The sequence below is a fragment of the Alosa pseudoharengus genome, unplaced genomic scaffold (genome assembly GCF_046254945.1).
Source record: "Alosa pseudoharengus isolate Yale_2024_CS ecotype anadromous, Long Island Sound unplaced genomic scaffold, YU_APseudo_1.1 YU_APseudo_1.1_scf_14, whole genome shotgun sequence".
Taxonomy (NCBI): Eukaryota; Metazoa; Chordata; class Actinopteri; order Clupeiformes; family Clupeidae; genus Alosa; species Alosa pseudoharengus.
In genome coordinates, this window is record NW_027468609.1 from 18,454,439 (window position 1) to 18,479,480 (window position 25,042).

General features: G+C 45.4%; 2 protein-coding genes across 8 annotated transcripts in view; both read left to right on the forward strand.

The window, feature by feature from the left end:
• zmiz2 (zinc finger, MIZ-type containing 2) overlaps positions 1-19,528 on the forward strand; it is a 44,155-nt gene extending 24,627 nt beyond the window's left edge. The window contains exons 4-20 of one of the 7 annotated variants that reach the window (XM_076284037.1): position 1; positions 1,671-1,854; positions 3,167-3,406; positions 4,239-4,436; positions 4,755-4,859; positions 5,350-5,518; positions 6,443-6,584; positions 7,571-7,600; positions 7,812-8,022; positions 8,310-8,415; positions 8,675-8,832; positions 9,432-9,499; positions 11,262-11,330; positions 11,773-12,017; positions 12,359-12,618; positions 14,789-14,998; positions 16,433-19,528. The exon at position 1 is cut by the window's left edge and continues 193 nt beyond it. In XM_076284037.1, coding sequence (XP_076140152.1) covers position 1; positions 1,671-1,854; positions 3,167-3,406; positions 4,239-4,436; positions 4,755-4,859; positions 5,350-5,518; positions 6,443-6,584; positions 7,571-7,600; positions 7,812-8,022; positions 8,310-8,415; positions 8,675-8,832; positions 9,432-9,499; positions 11,262-11,330; positions 11,773-12,017; positions 12,359-12,618; positions 14,789-14,998; positions 16,433-16,540 — 2,504 coding nt within the window. In that variant the 3' untranslated portion in view covers positions 16,541-19,528. Of the gene's footprint in view, positions 2-1,670; positions 1,855-3,166; positions 3,407-4,238; positions 4,437-4,742; positions 4,860-5,349; positions 5,519-6,442; positions 6,585-7,570; positions 7,601-7,811; positions 8,023-8,309; positions 8,416-8,674; positions 8,833-9,431; positions 9,500-11,261; positions 11,331-11,772; positions 12,018-12,358; positions 12,619-14,788; positions 14,999-16,432 lie in introns of all 7 variants that reach the window. The other 6 variants (XM_076284036.1, XM_076284040.1, XM_076284039.1 and 3 more) reach the window with 6 other exon arrangements.
• A 794-nt stretch (positions 19,529-20,322) lies between these two features.
• On the forward strand, positions 20,323-24,452 carry ppiab (peptidylprolyl isomerase Ab (cyclophilin A)). The gene is made up of 5 exons (XM_076284044.1): positions 20,323-20,473; positions 22,267-22,297; positions 22,551-22,639; positions 22,812-22,984; positions 23,785-24,452. The coding sequence occupies exons 1-5, from the start codon at positions 20,405-20,407 to the stop codon at positions 23,915-23,917; spliced, it is 495 nt and encodes a 164-aa protein (XP_076140159.1). The 5' UTR covers positions 20,323-20,404; the 3' UTR covers positions 23,918-24,452.
• The last annotated feature ends 590 nt before the right edge of the window (positions 24,453-25,042 follow it).

Consider the following 25,042-nt stretch of genomic DNA (forward strand, 5'->3'; position numbering starts at 1 on the left):
GGTGAGGGACACACTGCACACTGTACTCATAACAAACACACACACATGCACACACACGCACACACACTGCTGCACATACACATGTACAGGGATAAACATACATGTTATTGGCCACACAAGCACACACACACACACACACACACACACACATGTACATATACTATATAGACAAAAGTATTGGGCCAGTTACCACTTAATCACTGGATTAATTTGTTTAATTCAGACCCATTGCCCCAGGTATATAAAATCAAGCACCTTAGTCATAGCCATATCAATATTAGGAATGAGCCTGTCCGATAGGATTAGGATTAGGATTAGGATTGTATAGGATTGGATAGGATCTGATTGATGTCTGATGGTTGGGAATGCTGGACTGAACCCGTTGTTGTCTTTTCAGCATGCATCCAGGCAAATGTGTTAACCATATAGTTGTTTTAATAAGAGGGGGAAGGACCGTATCTTATTGGTAGCGGTATCGATAGATACTCAAGGTTTTCATAACTGTTTCGGTACCTGGCTTGAAAAAGTGGTATTGTGTCATCCCTTATACATTATATATACATACACATACAGTGAATGCATATGCATGCGTGCACACACACACGCGCACACGTGTAATTGCCTTCTGGTGGCTGACAGCAGCTGTGCTCTTCAAGGGCATCTTGTGGGGGTTGGGGAACGGTCACAACGAGAAATCCGAGGATGAATGCAGTTGTGTTTGTGTGTGCGTGTGTGTGCGTGTGTGTGTGTGTGTGTGTGAGATGAGGAGACGTCAGAGCTGCCAGCCTACGTCAGTTATGTGGAGAGGGTTATTTTTTGAACATGTGTGTGTCTACGTCACTAACGTGAGGAGAGTTATTTTTTGGAGCGTGTGTGTCAAGAGCTGAATGTACCAGCGAGGTAGTCCCGCCCCTGCTTCACTGAGTCACACACTCTCTCTCACACTCACTCACACACACACACACTTACTCCTCTCCTCCATGCTGTCGTCCCTCTGGATTCATTTGCATGGCTGTGTGGCTGTTTTGATTCAGCAGCTTCAGCTTGTGCTGTTGGCTCTGTCTCTGACAAGCAGCCGCCAAGATCCTTTTACATGCACATACGCGCACACACACACACACACACACACACACACACACACACACACACACACACACACACACACACACACACACACACACACACACTTAGAAATGCACACACATACACTCACAATAATGTGCACACACACACATACACACTAACACACGCCCACAAAGACATGCACAAGTACCTACTCTTGCACACAGGAATGCACATACACCCAAGTGTATATATACACATTCACTATATACTGTAATTAAGTGCAGACAAGCACATGTGCACACCTACACACACAAAATGCATACAGAAACACACATACACACACTCGCACCAACTGCAGTAATGCACAAAAGAGATTACAACAATATTCATTTTATTCTTTAGAACCCAGACTGCAAATGACTACGGTGTTGACCTGGCTCATGTCTGTTTCAGGTCTGGCTCAGTTCTGGCTGTGTTCTGGTCCAGCTCTGGCTGAGCTCTGTCCGAGCCGTAGTTTAGATGGGCTCAGTTCAGCTGTCTGTAGTCTCTGCCCCTGGTAGCCCTTGATGTAGCCTGATGTCTGATTTCTGTTCGCTCCTCCACAGCTACCCCAGTAGCGGCGGGGGATCCATGGGCATGCCCCCCCATGGCGCCCGCCCCCCCACAGACTTCACCCAGGCCGCCGCTGCCGCGGCTGTTGCTGCCGCCGCCGCCACAGCCACCGCCACCGCCACAGCAACGGTTGCCGCCATTCAAGAGAAACAGAACCAGGAAATGAGCTATGGCCCGGTAAGATTTGTTATCAAAAAGAAAAACGCACGCCTCCTGTTGATGGATGCGTTGCAACAGCGCATGGAGGAGAGGAGAATAAATAAACAAATAAAGTCAGTTAAAGGACATCAAACAGGTTCACGCTCAGTATATTTGTCCCCAGAAGATGAAAGTGTGTGTGTGTGTGTGTGTGTGTGTGTGTGTGTGTGTGTGTGTGTGTGTGTGGTGGGCAGATGTAGACAAAGATATGCTACACAAAGAAAGGCAGGTTTCTGCCACTGCCCTGCTTGTGTAACAGTGAGAGAGACGCAGGGAACAAAGAGCTTCTCCTGCTCAGTGTTGCACTCTCTGCTGGACACTTAGGGAACTGCAGGCAGAGGCCACCCTCAGTGCTGAGCTCAATGAGCCCACACAGCATGGCAGCATTTCACTGCATACACATAGCCCTCCAACACACATACACATAGCCCTCCAACACACACACACAAAAACACACATACACACAGCCCTCCCAACACACACAAACACAAATTTACACACACACAAAGACATACACATAGCCCTCCAAACACACACACACATAGCCCTCCAACACACACACACACACACACAAATACACACGCGCAAATACACAAAAACAATACATGATATAGAGACATATGACTCAAAACGTACACAACAACTAATTGCATCCACATGCACATATGAACTCACTCATTAAAAACACCCCCCTCCACACACACACACATACACACACTCTCCTTCTCTCTCTCTCTCTCTCTCTCTCTCTCTCTCTCTGATTGGCCTGTGTGCTTTATGTGCGGGCTGTGTGCTGGCTGGGAGACGTGACTTCATAACCACAGTGGCGACGGCTGTGTGTTGGGTTCCGCTGCTAATGGCTCACTGGCCTGACCTAGTTGCCCTCCCCTCATCTCTGCCCCAGCTCTCTGCACACACACTCACACACACGCACAACACTCACACACATGCACACACTCACACACATACACACGCACACACTCACACACATACACACGCACACACTCACACACTGAGTGCATGCATATGCCTACGTGCGTGTTCCTACGGCTGTGTGTGTGTGTGTGTGTGTGTGTGTGTGTGTGTGTGTGTGTCGGCCCCAGTCTTGGCTCCACATGTGTGTATTTGCAGCTGTTATTACAGCGCCCTCCCCATCAGACAGGGTGTGGAATTCACTATTATTCTTCAAAAATAGTTTCTTCCTTCTCTTGACATTGTGTGCGTGTGCGTGCGTATGTGTGTGTGTGTGTGTGTGTGTTTTGGTAAATTATTTTGATCCTTTTCTCCACAGATGGGTGGTGCTTCCTCCTACAACACCCAGTTCCTGTCCCACTCGGGCCCTCGGGGCCCCCCAGGGATGGGGCCGGGGGGGATGGGCCCGGGCGGGATGGTGGGAGCGCGCGGACCCCCCTCCATGGGCCCCATGTACGGCCCCGCGCAGGGCCAGAGGATGCCGCAGCATCCTGGCTACGCCGGACAGCCGGGACCACCACGACACCAGCAGGGCCTCAAGCGCCCGTATAACTCTGATGTGAGTGTGTGTGTGTGTGTGTGTGTGTGTGTGTGTGAGGTGTTAAGTTAGAACACTTAACGTTACAGGTCTTTGGAGCAAGCGGTGTCGGTGTGCCCTGCCGCACCAGAGCTGTGCATTTGTCCTTCCATCATTGCTCTCTTACAGCGAAGCTACACCAGGCGTGTAACTGAAGCGTTCCGACGCTTAAAATCCATTTTAGATGAATAGTCATTTTTTTTCAAACGTACCCGCCGCTATCACGTCTGGTGTAGCTACTTCCATTGATTATAGTGGAAGCTAATTGTTGCAGCAGACGCAACGCGAACGGAACGCTTCAGTTACGTGCCTGGTGTAGCTCAGCCCTTACTAATCCTCATGAACAGATCAGAACAATGTCTGTTTCGAATTTCAGAGTTTTTGTTTGCCTTTGTTTCTTTTCTTTGTTTTCGGTTACCTTGGTGCCTAGTGCTTTCTCTAGAGCATTCGTTTGTTTATTTTGGCAGTATATACAATTGAGTCAGTTTATCCAAAGCAACTTACAAATGAGGAATAACATTGAAGCTGGTGCCAGTGAAATTAGTTAAAGATGCTAGTTGCTGCACAGACCTGTAGAGTGTTCCAGTCTGAACTGAGAGGCTTACTGGTTAGTGATATTCTGTGTGACCTCTCTCTCTCTCTCTCTCTCTCTCTCTCTCTCTCTCTCTCTCTTTTTTTTCTTTCTTTCTTTCTTTCTTTCTCTTTCTCTCTCTCTCTCTCTCTCTCTCTCTCTCTCTCTCTCTCTCTCTCACTCTCTCTCTCACTCTCTCACTCTCTCTCTACCCCCCCTGTCTATCCCTCTCTCTCTCTGTAGGGTTTCCCTGGGCAGCAGTGTGGGCCTGGCATGGGTCCCGGAGGCGGGCCGTATCCGGGCCAGCCGATGCAGTACCACGGTGCGGGCCCCCAGCGCTCGGCGCCCTCCCCCTCCTACCCCTCCCACAGGATGGGCATGCAGCCGGGGGGCATGAGCCAGTACCCCACCGGACCCAGCAACCCCGGCCAGTACTACAAGGTGAGAGGAGACGGCCGACTCAGTCTGATGCACAAAGGCTAGCTAGTTAGCCATGTTAACCATAAGGGATGCCAACGGGGGCTAGTATTTAGGAGGATTATTTTGTTTGTTTGTGTGTGTGTGTCTGTGTCAGTGTACGTGTTTCGTTGTACTGGCAGTGTTGATGAGTTTGTGTTGTGTTTATGTATTTGTATGCATAAGTGTGCAAAGGTTAGAGGGCTGGTGTCTGAGCTACAGTATGTTGAATAAAGTGTGTGTGTGTGTGTGTGTGTGTGTGTGTGTGTGTTTTGGGCTCTAATGGCTCAGCTCTCCCCACAGGCGGACCAGTTTAACGGGCAGGGTGCCACTCACAGCAGCCTGGCATCTGCAGTCGCTGGAGGAGGGGGACCGTACAACACTTTCACACAGGCTGCCGTCAACGGGGTTAGTGCTGCAGTACTCGTGTGTGTGTGTGTGTGAGAGAGATCCACTGCTGTTCAGTATCTCACGTTGAATACCTGGTATACTGTGTGTGTGTGTGTGTTTTCTTGCAAATGCACATTTTTGGTTTACATTCAGGCATGCATAATAGTGTATCTGTGTTTTCATAAACATGTGTGGGAGAGAAAGAGAACTTAAATCCACTGCTGTTCAGTATCTCACGTGTTATACTTGGTATACCGTGTGTGTGTGTGTGTTTTCTTGTACAGTAAATGCACATGTGTTTGTTATGTGTAGGCGTACATACATATTGATAATTATATGATTGTATACGTTCAGGCATGCGTGCAGTGTGTCTGTTTCCATAAACACGTGCATATTAGTGTGTGTCTGTGTGTGTATGGAGTGTTCATCTATGCACAGTATGTGTGTGTGTGTTGGTGTGTAATAACCTTACCAGTTTAACCTGTTCCTTATCTCTGCTCACCTCTAGCCTGGGCGGACGATGCCAGGCTACCCCAGCTCTCCATTGCCTGGCAACCCCACTCCCCCCATGACGCCGGGCAGTTCGATGCCCCCCTACATGTCGCCGGGGCAGGACGTCAAGTCACCCTTCCTCCCCGACGTCAAGCCCAACATCGCCTCAATGCAGCCCCCTACAGGTAAGCATGGGAACAGCCTCTGCAGGTTCCTCACCTCTGCATTCCTATACTGAACTCGCCACCTCACACTCCACCACAACCTTGTAGTGACCTTGAAGTGGTCCTTTAATGAGCAGCAGCCCTGAGCCACTTCAGACGACTGAACGTTTTGACGCACAACGTCTTCCTCAGAGTCAAACCAAGTCGTTGACGCTGTGTGTCAAAACGTTAGTCGCTTGCACCATAATGAAAGTCTGGGTTCAGTCGTCTGAAGTGGCCCAGGGCCCGCTAGTGCTGATTCTGTGGTCCGTGAGCACTGAGATACCAGAGTACAAGTTGCTGGGCAATCGTGGCCTACTGGTTAGCGCTTCGGACTTGTAACCGGAGGGTTGCCGGTTCGAACCCCGACCAGTAGGAACGGCTAAAGTGCCCTTGAGCAAGGCACCTAACCCCTCACTGCTCCCCGAGTGCCGCTGTTGATGCAGGCAGCTCACTGCGCCGAGATTAGTGTGTGCTTCACCTCACTGTGTGATTACTGTGTGCTGAGTGTGTTTCACTAATTCACGGATTGGGATAAATGCAGAGACCAAATTTCCCTCACGGGATCAAAAGGGTGTATATACTTATACTATACAAGTGATACCCATTCCATGGCTTGACCTTGTAGTGACGTTGTGGTGGTCTAGTGGTTGGGGATCTGTGGGGTCCATAAGATAAAGGACAAATAATGTAATGTAATGATGTTTATGAAGGTGGGGGGGGGGGGGGTGAATTGAGTTTTGTGCTACACACAGCTCTTTTGAGCTTTTCTTGAGCTTCCTTTGAGTAATATGGACGTGACGGACTAAAAGTTCAAATACTTCATTTAATATTCCTTAATTTCATTTCCTGTATTTTTCTAGAATGTTATTATTGAAGATTCCATGTTGTGTCTGTTGTATATAGGTAACCCTAGCGATGACCTTCGCCTGACCTTCCCTGTGCGGGACGGTGTGGTGCTAGAGCCCTTCCGCCTGGAGCACAACCTAGCCGTTAGCAACCATGTCTTCCAGCTGCGAGACTCCGTCTACAAGACTCTTATTATGAGGTAACACACACACACACACACACACACACACACACACACACACACACACACACACACACACACACTTGCATGTTATCCACACACACAGACACACACACTCACTCAGATAGAGCAGATAACCATGAGGAATCTAGTATTCCCAGCTGGAGTTTGGCGCCCCCTGGCTGTGTGTTTGCGCGTCCTTGAGAAAAGCACTGAGACTTTAGGAGGTGGAGAGGTGAAGCAACCTGAGCCTCTGCTGTTGGTCAGCATGAGGTGGACAGCATAGTGTCACTCGCTACCCCTGGAGCAGACAATCTGAGCATGTGTCCTAGAGTCAGCGAACACACACACACACACACACACACACACACACAAGAGAAAGACAGACAGACAGACGAGTGGACTACTCCAGGAGTAGTAGATGTGCAGCATCTAGCCAGTGAAAGACCTGACCCTGAGGGCAGTAGATGGAAGTGGTCACGGGCACAGCAGTCACGGGCCAAGTTCAGTCTGTTTGGTGGTGCCTCTGACCCTGTCTCCTGAAATCATATGTTCGTGCTCAGTCAGGGATTCTGACAAGCACACATATTGTAATGCTTTTATTTGGATCTTAACACAGGGGAAGAAATTACAGATCGTAAAACAAGTTTGTGCACATGCCCACGACTCTCAAACACAATAACGATAAGTTTGCATTGAAACCCCAGGTTTGGGATATTTCAACAGCTTAGAGTTAAAACAGGTGTCTATGTACAAGTCGAAAGAACATCCTATACATATCAAAAGAACATCCTATACATATCAAAAGAACATCCTATACATATCAAAAGAACGTCCCATACATATCAAAAGAACATCCCATATATATTAAAAGAACATCCTATACATATCAAAAGAACATCCCATACATATCAAAAGAACATCCTATACATATCAAAAGAACATCCTATCGTGATCACTTCCATACTTAAACTGCAACTTTTACTTCTCTGCGTTTTCGCCAGCTGTCATGATGGGTGCGGGTGCATTAGCGGGTGCGTTACACACACACACACACACACACACACACACACACACACACACACACACACATTAAAAAAAGATGTTTTTGCACCCAACCACCACTCATTAAATTTCATATTGATTTCATATTTGAGTGTTTTAAGTCTGAGTAATCATGTTTGCTCTTGTCTGTATTTCTGTGTGTGTGTGTGTGTGTGTGTGTGTGCACGCGTGTTTGCGCAGGCCTGACCTGGAGTTGCAGTTTAAGTGCTACCACCATGAGGACCGGCAGATGAACACCAACTGGCCGGCGTCGGTGCAGGTGAGCGTGAACGCCACGCCTCTGACCATTGAGCGCGGGGACAACAAGACCTCCCATAAGCCCCTTTACCTGAAGCAGGTGTGCCAGCCGGGACGCAACACCATCCAGATCACCGTCACCGCCTGCTGCTGTGTAAGTCACCACTGTGTGTCTGTGTGTGTCTACTGTCTGTGTGTGTGTGTTTTTGCAGTCTGTCTTGTGTGTGTGTGTGTGTATGTGTGTAGTTGAAGGTGTTGCTGTATCTATCTGAATGCGTAACCTTCTTAATGGGTGTGTGTACTGTGCAGTGTCAAATTCAATCCAGTTAAAATAAAACTTTCTTCTCTACCCCCTCCACCCCCCTCTCCCTCTCCCACCTGCCCTCTCTCCCTCCATCCCTGCCTCCCTCTCTCCCTCGCTCGCTGCATGTGCGTGTGCAGTCTCATCTGTTTGTGCTGCAGCTGGTCCACAGGCCCTCTGTTCGCTCCGTGCTCCAGGGCCTCATGAAGAAGAGGCTGCTTCCTGCCGAGCACTGCGTCACCAAGAGTGAGTGGACACACACACACACACACACATATATACACTCTGCCACCTACTGCAGTGTTGTGTTTTAATGCCTTTATTGTATTCCTGATCAAATTGAGTTTTCATAGCGTCTTTCATATTCCTCCGCTTATGGTCTATACTCTCTCCCTCCTCCTCCCTCCCTCCCTCTCTCTCCCCCCTCCGTTCTCTCTCCCTCCCTCTCTCCTCTTTCTCTCTCTCCCCCTCTCTCTCCCGTCCACTTTCTCTCTCTCCTGTGCAGTCAAGCGTAACTTCAGCAGTGGCACCATCCCTGGGACGCCGGGGCTGAACGGGGAGGACGGCGTGGAACAGACGGGCATCAAAGTGTCGCTCAAGTGTCCAATCACCTTCCGCCGAATCCAGCTGCCCGCCCGTGGACACGACTGTAGACACATACAGGTTAGTGTGTGTGTGTGTGTGTGTGTCATACAAAACCAGCCTTTTAAAGGTTTAGTAGGAGAGTGTGTGTGAGTAATGGAGAACCAGGCTGCAGACACAGACAGGTTAGTTTGAATGTGCGTGTCCAACTGAGAGTCAGACTCCAGACAAATATCACTGAGTTAAGCCGCAAGCACAATATTCTCATCAGATCTGTTCAAGGCTGTGATTCTTTGTGTGTATGTGAGTGTGTGAGAGAGAGAGAGAGAGTGAGTCTTTGAGAATTGAGAAAACGACTGAACCGTGTAGGAGTGGGGGCACTGGTTAGATCTAGACGAGAGACATAAAGATGAGACACCGGCACACATTATTACACCAACTGTAAGATTTGGCTTACGTGGTGCTCAAAAGGAGTTCACCAGCTGATGAAACCTTGTGCCTCTCTGTCTGACTATATAGTTCTATAAATGGATTTCTTCAGATGCCATAGTTCAGAACACAGCAGAGTTTTGCAGTAATGCCTGTTTTGATTATTCTTTTTGAAAGCTTTGCTGTGAGATTTTTACATTATCTCTCTTTCTCTTCATATTTTTACATATTCTCTCTCTCTCTCTCTCTAGTGCTTTGACCTGGAGTCTTACCTACAGCTGAACTGTGAGCGAGGCACATGGCGCTGCCCTGTGTGCAAGTAAGATTCAACACACACACACACACACACACACACACACACACACACACACACAAACAGACACAAACAGACACACACCCTTTTAGATTTTTTTGTTATGTCATACTGCAGCCATCACCAAATGGCGGACAGCGGTCCGAGTCCGGACCGTGACGTGATCCTATCCGGATCCAGACCATAATAGCCTAATTTAGATTTTCACGTAAGATTTCAAAGCTGCGCTAAATGTTTCGTTGGTTAGGATAACAGCATTTACTTCAGGAGCTTCAGGAACCATCATTTCGCTTGCTGCTACTCAGCCAGTGAAATCTGTGAATTCTGATAAAGTCGAGTCAGTGAGTAAAGTAGCCTACTATGGAAAAGAGACTGACAGCCTGAAACGAACGAGGAGAGGAGACGGGACGAGAAACTTATCTAAGTTAACGATAAGTAAGTTATTTTCAAATCATCGATTGCTCAAAGAGGAGCTAGCTAGACAGCGAGAACAGAGCTTTATATAACGATACGGGGGCAATACCACGCAAAACTGTCACGTCCGTAACGCCAACTAAATATGGATGTGACAGTTTTGCGCAGAATTGCCCTGGACCTCTTCTATATATTCTGAGACAGGCGATTTTAAGCGCCAATTTGAAGCACCTCTACTAGACAAAGCATATATTTTGAGCAAGCATAGGGTAGGCTAGGCCCATTCAACAGTGAACTGAGACCACAGAATATTTTACGATTTAAAAAGGCAATATGATTGATCCACCACAATCTAGTTAAGCCTACATGCATTCACTGCCCAACAACGTGATATTCCTGGGTTTCCAGGATTTTGGGTCAACATAAAAAAAACTAAAAAAATTTAATTAAACTTGCTGATTAATGGGTTCAAGGAACCAGCTGTGGAATATCCATCCTTGTCTCAGCTCAAATTTTATTTTAAGTTCACGTTAAGATCTTAAAAATAGCCAAGGCTATTTCTCCCCAATTCGGCTACTCTTATCTTTCCTTATTTCTCATTTCGAATGTTGCCTTTTAGGCTATTTATTTTATTTCACATTAAACATTAGGCCTAGGCCTACAATCTTCTATTTCTTGAATTTCCCCTTGGGGATCAATAAAGTATCTATCTATCTATCTATCTACAAATAGGCTCCATCCATCCATCCTAATATTATACATACATACATACATATACATAGCCTAAACACGCACGTTAAACATTATGATGCTCCGGACCTTTGCTTGAGGAAATTTTCCGTAACTGGACCTCGCTGAAGATTAATTGAATACCCCTGTCATACTGTGTGGTTCGACTGTAAACAGTGTCTGCCAGATCATAAACTCTCCAGTTTTTCAACTTTGGCTGTGTTTAGCGAAAGCTTTGTTGTGTTACACAACCAGCAGTCAGTGGTTGAGGCTATCATTTAGCGGTCCCTCTCTATAACACGATGACTAAACAATACAGCACAAGTCCTTTTAGGAGAGTTGAACCTCTGGTTTGGCCCTGTTATGGCACTCATATGGCCCTGATCTGGCATACACTTATCTGTTGTAACACACAGAATCAGCAAATGCCTCTGGATGGCCTCTCAGAGACAGTCTTGAGTGCTCAGTGCTCAGCCTTCTTTTGCATTGTCAGTGTAAATAAAGTTCAATCTGTGACTTAAAGGAGAGGGGAGAAAGGTGGTCAGAGTGTTTGTTTGTTTGTTTGTTTGTTTGTTTGTTTGTTTGTTTTGGTCTGACTTGACGCCTGTGTGTCTCTCTCTTGAAGTAAAACGGCTCTTCTAGAAGGACTGGAGGTTGACCAGTACATGCTGGGTATTCTCATCTACATCCAGAAGTGAGTATTCCAATTTTCTCTCTCTCTCACACACACACACTCTCTCTCTCTCTCTCTCTCTCTCTCTCTCTTTCTTTCTTTCTTTCTTTCTTTCTTTCTTTCTTTCTTTCTCTCTCTCTCACACACACAGTTTCTCTCTCTCTCTCTCTCTCTCTCTCTCTCTCTCTCTCTCTCTCTCTCTCTCTCTCTCTCTCTCGATTAGGTAGGTTAGAATCAAGGGATGCTCGTCCACACCCATTTCACACTGTTAGTCACACTTCCATACAATCCAGCCTTGGGTGGGACCAGTTTCCTACAACACCAGTGAACAAAAATGTGTATGTGTGTTTGTGTCTGTGCATGTGTGCACGTGTGTTTTTATGGTGTGTGTGTGTGTGTGTGTCATTGTCTTTGTCTCTCTGTGAGAATCTAAAGTGGTTTCTTCCTCTCTGCTCTGCTAAAGTTCTGACTATGAGGAAATCACCATTGACCCGGTGTGCGGCTGGAAGCCGGTGCCGGTGAAACCGGATCTGCACATTAAAGAGGATCCAGACGGGCCTGCTCTTAAGCGCTGCCGCACCCTTAGCCCCAGTCACATGATCCTGCCCAGCGTCATGGAGATGATCGCAGCGCTGGGCCCAGCCTCCTCGCCATACCAGTCGCTGCCACAGGGGGGCAGCAGCCACACACCGGAGTACCCCAGCCAAGGTTGGTCAGCAGACCCTCTTCAGTAGGGGCAGTCAGGATGTGTCCTTAAAATTATTGTGGAATCAGATAAACAGTTTAGACAACTTGTGTGTCTCTAAAGTGGTATCAGTTAACTTTCTCAGCAATGTTGACTGTTTTATATACATCATTTTTTATTTCTTTGTTTGTAAAATTAATTTTCGCTCTTTTTTTTTCTTTAATTTACCCTCTGTCCTCCCTCTGCCTTTCCCATTTTTATTCTCTAATTTCTCCCTTCTTTCTCCCTCTCTCCTTCTCTTTCGCACTTCTACCATTCTCTCTCTGTCTCTCCTTTACTTCCTCTCGCGGCCCTTCCCTAATAGGCGGGTCAGGCTACTCTAACCAGCAGCCCGGTTTCTCGGACTTTCCTAATGCCCCGGGGACCCCCACCATGGGCGAGTTCGGCTCGGGCCCCCCATCCATCTCTTATCAGTCGGACCTCCCCAGTGGACTTCTCACGCCGGACAAGCCCGTGGGACACCCCATGTCTGGACAGGTGAGGCCCCACCAGCCCCATCCAGAGACCCACTCCGCACGCTACCCTGAGACCAGACACCAGCCTCTTTCGCACAGAGGGCCCGAGGTTTAGACACACACACACACACACACACACTAACACTCACTCACTCACTCACTCACTCACTCACTCACTCACTCACTCTCTCATTCTCACTCTCACTCACTCACTCACTCACTCACTCACTCACTCACTCACTCACACTCTCTCTCTCTCACACTCACACACACACACAGCACAGCACAGCACAGCATCCTCTCTCCCACAGAGGGCCTGAGGTTTAGGCACGCGCACACACACACACACACACACACACACACACACACACACACACACACACACACACATACAGCACAGCAGCCAGCCTCTCTTTCACAGAAGGCCAAAAGTTTACCCCGTGGAGACATTAGCTGCAAGAGGCATTCATTTTCAATTGACAATTGGTCGTTATGTCACCAGCTAGGCCAAAATAGACGAGAAGTGCAAAGTGAAACTGTGACTGCCAAAGTCAAGGCAGCGTTGCTTGAAATTTAACTCGAAAAGATAATTCAAGATGGTGAAGCTCCAACGAGTGGTTTAGAAATCAATAAAGGATGCATTTTCCGGAAGTTATTAGTAAATGGCTGTAGCTTTGTTTGCTTTAGTTGTATTCAAACCTTTTTACATCGAAAACCAACTTACCCAAAACCTTTATCTGCATTCAGTCTCTTGACCCAGCTGGCATGAATGATTGATGTCAGAAGAGTGTCCTGCTGTGCCTCATACAAAGGCAGATAAGACATTTAATGAGTGTGTTCAATATCCTAGGTGTGTAATGTGTATGTTTTCTGATAAGGGTTAAGAAAATCAGTCATTAATCCAGAGTTTGGTGCAGACATCATCTCTCTCACACACACACACACACACACAGGCACACACGCACACACACACACACAGGCACACACGCACATACTGCACAAATTCCTCACTCACTTAACTTTCACTGTAGTTTCCACACATGCTTTACTGAGATCCTTTTTGTCAACTCTCACATGAAGTAGTGGTGCAGTAACAGACATCAACTCTAGCAGCAGTGAGCTGAAGTGTTATTGCACACGCAGAGAAAAGAGGGGCATGTGTCCTCTAATCTAACTGTAGGGTAGACGGCAGATTAGCTAATTTCCCAAAAAGTCGCCGTGTACCTTTAAGATTGGCGCTGACCAATAGGGCTGCTCTGAGAGCAGCTTTGCCACGCTGAGATGCCCATAGTAGAGTGCACAGAGGCGTGAGGCGCAACCCCGACGCTGTTGATCTTGCCACACTATTTGTGTGCCAGCAGAGATTAGGGTTGACCTTTATACCTGACGGCCGTCTCTGAGTGACTCAGCAGTGCCCCTGGTCGCCCTGGTTACGTACAGGTGTCTGGAGGAACAGGTTATGTCAATTAAATTTTCTTTTTTTTTTTTCTCTTTTTTTCCTTCTCTAAACCAGTTAATGGTGTGCTCGCCTGTGTCATGTCAAATTCTTCTGTGCTATCCAACAGCACACACACACACACACACACACACACACACACACACACACACTCCTTTTATCTCTCACTTTGAGGAACAAATTGACAGACACACAACAATTTGCATATTGCCACTATCACATGAACATTGGAGAGTGTAATTTGTCTGTCGTGCCCGCATGGTGTTTGTGTGTGTGTGTGTGTGTGTGTGTGTGTGTGTGAATGTGAATGTGAATGTGAATGGAGGGCTTTTCAAAGGCTCTGTAGGCGACAGCAGCTTAAGATCCAGGGCCCCGTCACTTGCACCTGTCTCTCACACTCTAGCAGGGTTCAATAGGTTTTATAGATTACTCAGTCTAAACTCCACACACACACATACATACTTATTTACATCAACACATAAGAGGACATTGATAAATGCAGTCAGAAGCACTTAAACATTATAAATGAAATATATTTACACACACACACACACATACACACACACACACACACACACACACACACACACACACACACACACACACACACACACACACACACACACACACAGAAAGATAGAAAAAGGGAGAGAGAGAAAAGCGCATTTGGACAGACATACAGTAACCTACTACAGTAACCTATGTCTACTCTGCATACAATATCTCATACACATACATACTCTGTAAAGAGACGATGTTAAGGGATGTTGGGCTGAAATGACTGATAGTGAGTGTTCTCCTTTTGCCCTTTTTGTTATTGTAGATGGGCCATGGAGGCCGCATGGACTCTGGCCACGGTAACCTGCAGCAGCAGCAGCAACAACAGCAACAGCAGGCCATGCACGGCAACGGCAACCTCAGCGGCCCCGGAGGACAGATGCACTCACGCGGCCCTTCCCAGAATTCCCGGATGCACCCGGACAACGCGTTTGGACTGGGCGGCCCAGGCGATGTTCCAGAGCCAGCGCTTGATGTAAGTCCTGTGTAACTCTGCCAGTGTCTGGGCTGTGTTGGGTGAGGGATGGCACAACAACTGACAGCCCATGTGCTAACTTGTACTGGCTTGTATCTACTAGCATAGCATTTCAGACATGTGCAGCATTTCAAGTTTTGTGGAAAAGAACTCTCGATCCAGGCTTACTTGCCGATTTCTCAAGAAAAAGAGCCTTATGAGGAATTTTTTTTTTCCAGCACAAACTATGCTGCAACAATTTGTCTCAGGCTGAAGAGGGGAGAAAGAGTCTACTGTAGTAGCAGTAACAAGTTAGATACACTGTCCTTCTTTGGCAACAGTAACACACATGGTCAACATTCATGGTGTGAAATTAATTCCTGGTTTAAATACTAAAACCGGTGGTTAACTCTCATGGAAAGCTCTGCATAGCCCTGAGATGTCTGAGAAAATGTCAGCCATTTCTCCAGCTTTGATTTGGTTTGGTTTATTCCAGTCTTTCAGTTTTTCAAATTAGTAACAAAAACATTTAGTTAGAAGACTGGAAAATAGAACAATACATACATACATTCTTATACATGTATGTGCACACACACACACACACTCACACACACCATGTCTGTTCATTTTGACTCCTGTGTATGCATACTCTAACACATTCATAAATATTATAGTCTGTAAAGATATAGGTTGAAGTTATAATTCATAATGTCTACCCACGTTGACCAAGTTGATTTCACTAAGTAAGACATAGCGTTGTCAAGGTAGCAATTTCACTGGATTTAAACAAATCAACTTAACCATAGTAGTGACCGTAGCGGTGGCTTTATTAATCTATTGAAATAATTTTACGTTTGCAAGATGTTAGTATATTTTTTTACACTGTAGGAATCACATACTACAACATATATTGAAACCAACACTATAAACTCTGTGACTATCAAGTTTATTTTAGCATAGGTTTCCTCTGTAAAAGAGACCTGCAACTTACGGTAACAGCATGCGTTTAAAATCCTTAAATTCACGGACATATCTTAGCTTTATGTTTGAGGCAAAAACGTCACTCTTAACAGCCATCAGCATTTGATAAGATGTGAAATATCCACTGGGATTTTGTTTCTTACTATTACACCTGACTGGGAATCCGTGTTATGTGGCTAAGCGGCTGCCTAGTAGGTAAAACACGTTTAAACGGCTATAGCCTACATTTAAAAACAATTTATGAGGTAGAAACGATCCCACATGTCTAAATGCAATGCTGTCGATGCTACTTCGAAAGTTTGTTTAGATCCAGTGACACTGCAGTCATGGAAACGGAACGTCACACTTCGGTACTCTATTACAATCAGGTTTAGTGAATGGTCAGAACAAACGTGGTCTGATTTTTACTTTCTGAAGCCTGAATTGTTCCACCTCATGTTGACCCCTGTACCCCACCTCTCCTGACCCCTGCAGTTGCTGCCAGAGCTGACCAACCCAGATGAACTGCTGTCCTATCTGGGCCCGCCCGACCTCCCCAACAACAGCAACGACGACCTGCTCTCCCTCTTTGAGAGCAACTGATGATGTGTCCAGTTCTCCGGGCCTCCACCTCCACTGTCTTCTGCTCCTGCAGCAAGGCCAACCACATCCAGTCAAGACCTCCTCAGCTATGGCACGGTTTCGTGCAGCACAGCAACACCTTCCTCAAACTTACTCCGTACTTTGTACCCCGCGTCCCGTGCCACCCAACCCCAGATGGAATATGACATACAAATAAGTGAAAATATATATATATATATTTCTGCAACATTGTATAGAAAGATGGGCGTCTCCACTCATTGCCTCAAAGGGACCTGCCGGCTCTGAAACAGACCCGAGCCAGGACTGGACCAGAGGCTCTCTAGCGCCCTCTACTGTCCAGGGCAGGATGAGGGACCCTGCCTGGTACCGGGACATGCTGACCTGAAGGACTGCAGCAGTCGTCTCAGCCTGTGGCACGTCTCAGCCTATGGCACGCATCTAAAACTTTTGTGGACACCCCCCCCCCCCTTTTTTTTTTCTTCTTTTTTTTTCCTTTTGAACGCCCTAACACAGAAGTCTCACCCTCCACCCGAATCCCTTTTGTTGGAATCCAGCTGATCTGAATACAGACTCATGTTTAGTGTTTAATATGTAATGCCGGGGACACCTGTACCAAGGCAAGAACAGGACACCACCTTTCTTAAATTACACGACGGAGTGTTGCATTTTTAATAAGGCTATTTTGGAAAATGTATCCATGAGTACTTATTCGGCAAGTTTTAAATACTGAGTCCCTCGTTGAAGCCCGGGGGAGCCAGGACTGGTCAGTGTTTGTACTCATTGTCTTTGTGGACTTAGGAAAGCCTGCAGATTTCTCCCTCCATCAATAATTTATGAATGAAGAGCTAAAACGTGGTTTTAAATGTTGACTGAATGTGCACAGTTTTGCTGCGGAAGGAACGCCCCTTGGTCCATGGAGTCGACTGTCTCCTCCTCCACCATGAATAAGCAGTTGGATATTTTTGTTCTTTTTTTTTTTTTTTTTTAAACATTGTACTCTCTAAATCCCTGAAGTACCCCTCTCTGATCACAAAGCCATAATTATGTGTTTTGCTACAAATGTGGATTTGGGTTCCTCATACAACCTTAAAATAGTTTCATGTTTTTTGTTATTGTTGTTCTGGGTTATCAGAGGAGTATGTGTCAAAATTCCCATGTGAGAAGTCCAGAACGAGGGCCTGCCCTAAGTGCAGAATGATTACTGATTGGAACGTTCTGATATGATTAAAATGATGGGAAGGTTCTGAGATTATTAGAATGATGAAAAGGTTCTGAGATGATTAGAATGATGGGAAGGTTTTGAAAGAGTAGCTGGGCTTGGCGCTGGTCCAGCCGAAACTGGACCGGGTGCAGATCTGGGCACCGTCTGGTCTGGAGTGAGCTGGGATCGTGTTCAGCCTCTAAGACCCTTAAAATCTAAAGCGCTGGACTGGTCAGATGTCTGGGGGAGACAGTTGTTATGACATCTGTCACACGTGCACAGCACCATCTTTTCATAGCCTGGGGAACAGAAGCAGAGTGTTGCTCAAATGGTAGCTGGGGGGAAGGGGCAAGAATGCCAAAATCTCTCAGTGGTCTCTGAGTACTGTAAGATGGTGGGCAGGGGGAAGAGGTTGTGATTCTGTTATGAGAAGTGCGTGTACACACACGCACGCACGCACACTCACTCACTCACGTTTGACCATCTCCACTCCCTGCTAAGGCTTGTCTGTCTCTTTTTTCTTATTATTTTTTTCCTTTTTCCACCAGTCTTTGTATTCCTGTTCTCTGTTGTGTTAGCTCCTCTGCTTTTCTTCAGGTGTTTTGTTTTGAAGCCCTCAGTCTATATTAATTGTATCAAGCTGAACCTAGACACAATTTATATACAGTGAAATTGAAATGATTTCCATGAGACCAAGTGACCTCCGACTTTTAAAGATGTACAAGTGCAAGAATGAAGCCTGAGTTATTCTTAGACTAAGAGCATCTGACTGAGGAAAGGAAATTATTGTCTCTTGCGAGTGTACAAGGTTGCAGTATAAGTCACTACAACCTGAATGGGAACGACCCCATAAACAGCAATGATCCAAATTTTGTACACCATCATACCACATAAAGAATAGAAAGCAAACACCCACCCACACACACACACACACACACACACACACAAACAAATCAGGATGTGTTAGCCTGTAAGAATGGGTAGGCTATATCCTGGATTGTTTTTATTATTCACCTACACTGAAAACGAATGGAAAGAAGGACGTTTTTGAATAACATGTACAGATATAAAATTAGGCGATTGTTACAGCTGTGAACTTTTTTGAAGTATGTACCCTCCATCCCATTTCCATGTGGACAGCTTAGTGACAATAAAACTCTCCGACACTCTCCCATGTTTCCCTGCTTTCTGCTTGTGCTCTGGAGTCCAAAAGAGAACCAGCAAACTGGAGAAGAGGAGTGATGTCTACAATTATTTCCTATCTTGTCTGAGTTTATTATTTTAAAAATGTCTTCTGGGCACTGTCAGCTGTGTGCAGTTTGTATTATAAACTGTCTAGGACATCAAAAGTTTTTTTTTTCTTTGGATGTGCAATGTTTTTTGTGTTGGTTTTTAAGACATTTGTGTATCATACAGTTTGAACATTAAGTATGTAATTAATCGTTATTATTATTATTATAATTCTAAAGATATTTGGTGGAACTGTATGCCTCTCTCTTGTGTGAGTACTAGCAATGTTTATGAATTTGTCATGGAAAAAATCTTCACCGAAGTCTGTGACTATGACGCCTCTCCTCTGCTCTGAGGTCAGGGCGCTGAATTTAACTTGAGACCAGCAGTCACACACTGTTAATTAATCACAATGTTTGAAGAAATGTTTGTTATGTGTTGGTGAAATCTATACGTTCTGACAATTGAATTAAACCTGTAAAGTTGAACTCGATTTGTTTTTCTAAAGATGTGAAATATTTCCATTATGTTTTATAAGTAAATACTTAAGCCCCAAAGTGTTGCATTCACGTTATTTTGCCGCCTAGGAAGTAGTTATGCAAGAATTTCTTTGTTCCAGGTAGAGGTCTTTATCCAAAGATCCACGTCATTTTCATATGAACCTCCCGCATCCCTCTCTTTCATAAGTATCAGAAAGGAGTGGCTATATGTACAAGTGTACACTTTGAGGATCGGGTCTCACTCGAAAGTACTTCATTACTTCACAAGCCTTACTAATTAGCTGCCTTGGCACATGGTCGTCTCATGCTAACTTCAGCTAACCACAGCAGCTCATTGCAGATACGCCTGGAGGACTTAAGAAAAACGAGAGAAACTGAAAACTACGTATAGGGTATGATTGTCGTCACTGTAGTTTTATGAATAGAGGAACACGTATGAATATTACAGACGTGGTGGATGTTATAATGTCCAGTTTGTATATTTCACCATATCTTCAGTAATGGCGACTTTGTTTCAGAGGAGAGACGCCCTCATAGTGTGAAAAGCGCTATCGACCGACGACTGGCGCGAATGTCGGTACACACCCACAGCGGTTTCTCCCAGATCATTGGCTACAATTTTGTGTGGTCATTTTTGTCCAGTACAATGGGTGAATCCTAACGTCAATCATATGCTCTACGGCTGAACTTTGCTGATCTAAAGGGTTTGCTTGAAATTGGAAACATGCTGTAATGTATGCAACAATACGATATCCAATTGGTCGACGTGCAGGTCATTCAGCTTTGTCGGTGTTTTCATTGGTTCCTCGCCGCTTACTGACGCCCTGGCCGCTTCTATATATTTAGTTTTCACACAGCGTTGTAGTCTCGAGCGGCTGCGGCACATTTTGGAGTCGACTTCGGCAAGTAATATAAAATTAGTAACCAGCAACCATGTCGAACCCCAAAGTTTTTTTTGACATCACTAGCAATGGCGCACCCATGGGCAGGATTGTTATGGAGGTAAGTTGAACTAAAGGTAAACGTGCATGTGAAGGTTTGACAGCAGTCTGCCATTGTCGTTTGTTTCCTTAAGGAAATGCCGGCGGCTCAACGTTCGTTTAAACCTTTTCACGTATTGATTGACGTGTTTCACAATTAAACCGGTAGTGAAATTGCACGGTAAATTCATATGAAGGCGATTAGAAAAGTCTCAAGCCCAAACGTGTGTCTCAACGTGTAAGTTATCAATTTAGATTGATAACGTTAACGTTATCTCGCTATAGAAGCCTGTTTATCAGTAAAAATGTTTGATTTGTTAAATTAGTTTGATCGGTTTCTGTCATTTGTTAACGGAAACTGCTGATATTCATTCTTGTTCCGTAATGATGGGCCGGCTACCAATGGAGCTGGAGTTCAATGAACAGCGATCTCGTGCGTGTGTGTCTGTATGTATGCGGCGCTTTCTTCGATCAGTAGCAGCTAACGTTAGCAAGCCATCCCACGATTTCGTCGCAGATGGGAAGATATTAATTTTATGTCGACTAGGCTTAGGTGGTGACGGGTCATGGATAAGATTCCATATGTTTTAATAAATGTATTTAATACATGTATCTTATAAATGTAGAAACATTAGTTTAATTATGCCATTGCGAAAGAATTGTTTTCAGGGAGCAAGGTACTCGAGCACACATTTTTAATGCCGTCGCCATTTTCACCCGAGATTTTTTTTTTTTTTCATAGCGCAAGATGCCATTTTGGAAAGGAAGGGAGGGGTATGAAGTTAAGCTGTTCAACAAACTCGAATGAATCTTTAATAGTTGCTTGGTGAACATATTAATTAAATAACTGCGTTTCGAGATTTACTGCCCATTTGTTGTAGAAATGACCATGGATTGTTGGCACAAAGCCAGCATCTTCGTTCGGTTCCATACACAGGGTGGGTCTGAACCCTATGGTCTGAACTCTGCAACGCAACACACCGGTATGCAGTGGATACAGGTGAACTAGCTTTATCTGGGTGTTTTAATTGGTCAAGTGAGATGATGGGCAGTCACCTCCATCAATAGCCGACCACGATGGAAGCACGCGAAGAAGACCCTGCATGTGCTCCACCCTACTGTACAAAATGTGCAGACATGTTGATCTTTAATTGTGTTGCTTGTGCCGGTAAAAGCGATTATGTGTCCATATTTCAGGTCACAACTAGATTGTACTCAAACCAGTTGGTAGCAGTAATCATCATCTTAACTACCGGCCCTTTTGTATTACTCGCACTGTGTGCGCATAGCGCCTTTTATCGTCTCCTTTCCATGGTCAGTCGCAGTAGCAGATCAAAGTGGCGGGGAGATCACCATGAAAGTTCTAGAAGCCCGATTTATGCAAGACTCGACTATTTTGCTTCTTAACTAGTTTGATGTTAAAACCGATCTGGATATAGTACTATTAACCATGAATTGGCACAAAAATACGTTCAGATTCGACCAGTATCTTTCATTTTTGACTGCGTATGTGATGTGCAGGAGGAGCGAACGTTGGCTTCCTGATGGGGAAGCCTTTTAACAGGAAATGTGTAAAAATAAAAGCGAGGGAGTGGCGTTAGAAGGGCGTGGATGACCTTAAAAGACTGGGAACCCGTGTTTCCGCTAAGCATGTAAATATTTCTTTACATCAGCGGTCCTCAATATGAAATGCCTATTTATGCGCGAGTTCTTACACTTTTTGATGTGTGTGACCTACACACCTAGAAGAGTTTGGATAAAATTTGAACACTGTAATTTAATATTCCTCCTTTCTCTTTCCTTACATCTAAAAAGCTGAGGGCTGATGTTGTCCCCAAGACTGCCGGTAAGATGCTCATTTTAATATTGGGTTTGTGCACAGTGTTGTGTAATGTATCCTTGTTGCCCCAGTGACATTATGTGTCCTTTTGGTGCTGCTGCAGTTTAAAGTTGGAGCTTTCTCTAATGACTTTGTTTTGTATTGGCTTAAATGTATCCCAATCACAGAAAACCATGCCCCCACCTAAAGAAATGACAGTGTGGGGGTGCCGTCAGTACCGCTTTGCAGTACTGAGTTCCATTTTGTTGACTTCCGACAGAGAATTTCAGAGCCCTCTGTACTGGCGAGAAGGGCTTCGGCTACAAGGGTTCCGGCTTCCACCGCATCATCCCCCAATTCATGTGCCAGGTATGTGGAACAAGTGGGTTTTCAGGCATGCGTGTTGCGAAAGCTGGAAAATTCACGTTTTGCCTCCTGGTGCTTTTAAGCTATGCCCAGCTGCAGGTAATTTGTCCCCTGATTGTTACTTAATATGAAATATTGTTTTAGGTCTTATTACTGTTGTAATTTGTGTTTTCAGGGTGGTGACTTCACTAACCACAACGGAACTGGTGGCAAGTCCATCTATGGCAACAAGTTCGCCGATGAGAACTTCACCCTGAAGCACGGAGGTTTGGGCACTCTGTCCATGGCCAACGCCGGCCCCAACACCAACGGTTCCCAGTTCTTCATCTGCACTGCCGACACCACCTGGTAAATGCTTAATACCACTGCTTGGGCCCTCTGTCCACCCTGGTCTGCTGGCGCTACATTCTACAGGGGGCAGTTAGGTGTGAATACTCCCCCCTATAGGGCAACTGGTTGAATAATGTGCCAGCGGAGAGCACGTACTGTGGAATTGTATGCTGAAACTGGCAGTGTGTGGTGAATGAATGTAAATGGCCATGCACCCCAAGTGAGATCCAGAAGCAGTTCTAAAAATCTCCTCTAGAGGGCAGTGAGAACACCCCTAACCACCCACATTGGCTCTGCAGGCTCTGCAAGCCATCCAAACAGGCTTGTGCAAAATTCCAGAATTGAATTGAAACTGGCTCTTAAATTCCTATTAAATTCTTGAATTTCAATTGAGGTAGCAAACAGGAAGCAGAATTGCAATTCAAATTGTGCACAACCCTGCATCCAAAGAGCAGTCACATTTGTGCTGTAATCATAATCCCATGCAAGTCATTATGGCTGCCCTCTGACTCAGCCTTATTCACTGCTAATGTGGTTACCCATCGCCAGTGAGATTGCGTGTGTGTGTTAAGACTGGAAATTGAGTGGCTTCCCTCAAAACAATGGGGAGTAGAGTTGGTGGCCGTTTCCAAAATGGAAGGTGACTTGGTGTTTAAGGGCCTTCAATGTGCATCTCTCGCTACAGGTCTTCAGCTCATTGTGACGCCCTGTGCCTGCGTTCCCATCCAGACTTCCCATTCCAGACTGGTTTAAATGTGTATTTGTGTTGGTCTAGCCTGGTCTCGGTGTGTAAATATATTCTGTGTTTTCTGCCGTAGGCTTGATGGCAAGCATGTCGTGTTTGGCAAGGTTGTGGAGGGCATCGACATTGTGAAAGCGATGGAGAAAAAGGGATCCAGCAGTGGCAAGACCTCCGCCAAGATCGCTATCGCTGACTGCGGCCAGCTTTGAGTGGTGTCCATCTTCGCTTCCATCTTTCACCCTCTGACTGCCCCAGCCTCTTCCCTCACCCAAACCTCCGGTTTATCGGCATTCCTGTTCATGTACATTTGTGTTCTTTTTTTTGTTTTGTTTTTAAAGAGTTTACCACCCATCACCTTAAATTGAAAATACTCCTTCCATGTTTGGTTTGTGCCTGACCTTGTCTTGTGCATTAGCAATGTCTTTTCAGGACCACAAAAAAAAATCAGGATTAAAGTAGGAACAAGCTTCCTTGAAAGTCAAATGTTTTCTTGTTTGTTTTTTTTTTTGCAAAAAAGCATTTGGATGTCAGTAGAGACAACTTTGTTTCTTTGTAAACGGTTAGAAAAATTGGAATGCGATGGTGTCTTAAGCTCATGATTGGAACTTTAGAAACAGAATTGGAATAAATGTTACCTTGAACATCTGTCATAGATGACCTCTATGTCTGCCTTGTCATATCAGGGGCTCTGCAGTAGTACACTATTTGCAATTATCTAAACATCATTAAAAGACCTTGACTTAATTTTCCCATGTTATGTTTTTATCACTTAGGCAACAGGTTAGTCTCTTTCCACTGCATGTTTGTAGCTTTCCCAGCTAGCGTCTGACTTTGGGAAAGGATCTGGTCAGGATCAGGAGCCACTCTGGGCCGGGCGTTTGCTGTAGTCTGGGTGAAGCCTCAAGACCGCCACACAATGTTCATAAATGGCACTGGTGCAGCTTTGGGTCTTTTTAGTTTAGCAGTCCTGGTGTGACGTCAGTGGCTGAAAATGAACTCCCTGAAGAATGAGGAGAAAAGGAGAGGCTCTGCTAGTAGTCAGAGGGCTTCATGGGGTTAAAGGTTTTATTGACATTGACTGTTCCATGCTTATGAACACAATCAATACTGGCATAGTAATATTAACCATGTCTGGGTTGCACATCACAGTGATTTCTGAAAGGAAGCATGAATCCCCCCCGATAATTACTTTTATTCGTTAATGTAAGACATCTTTTGTTACATGATTTCACTGAATATTTGTTAATGGGAATAGAAATATGACCATTGTGTATGAGGAAATTGTCCTCTAACAAGATGGAACTGTTACGTTCCACAAGGCCGCTGCTGGGGCC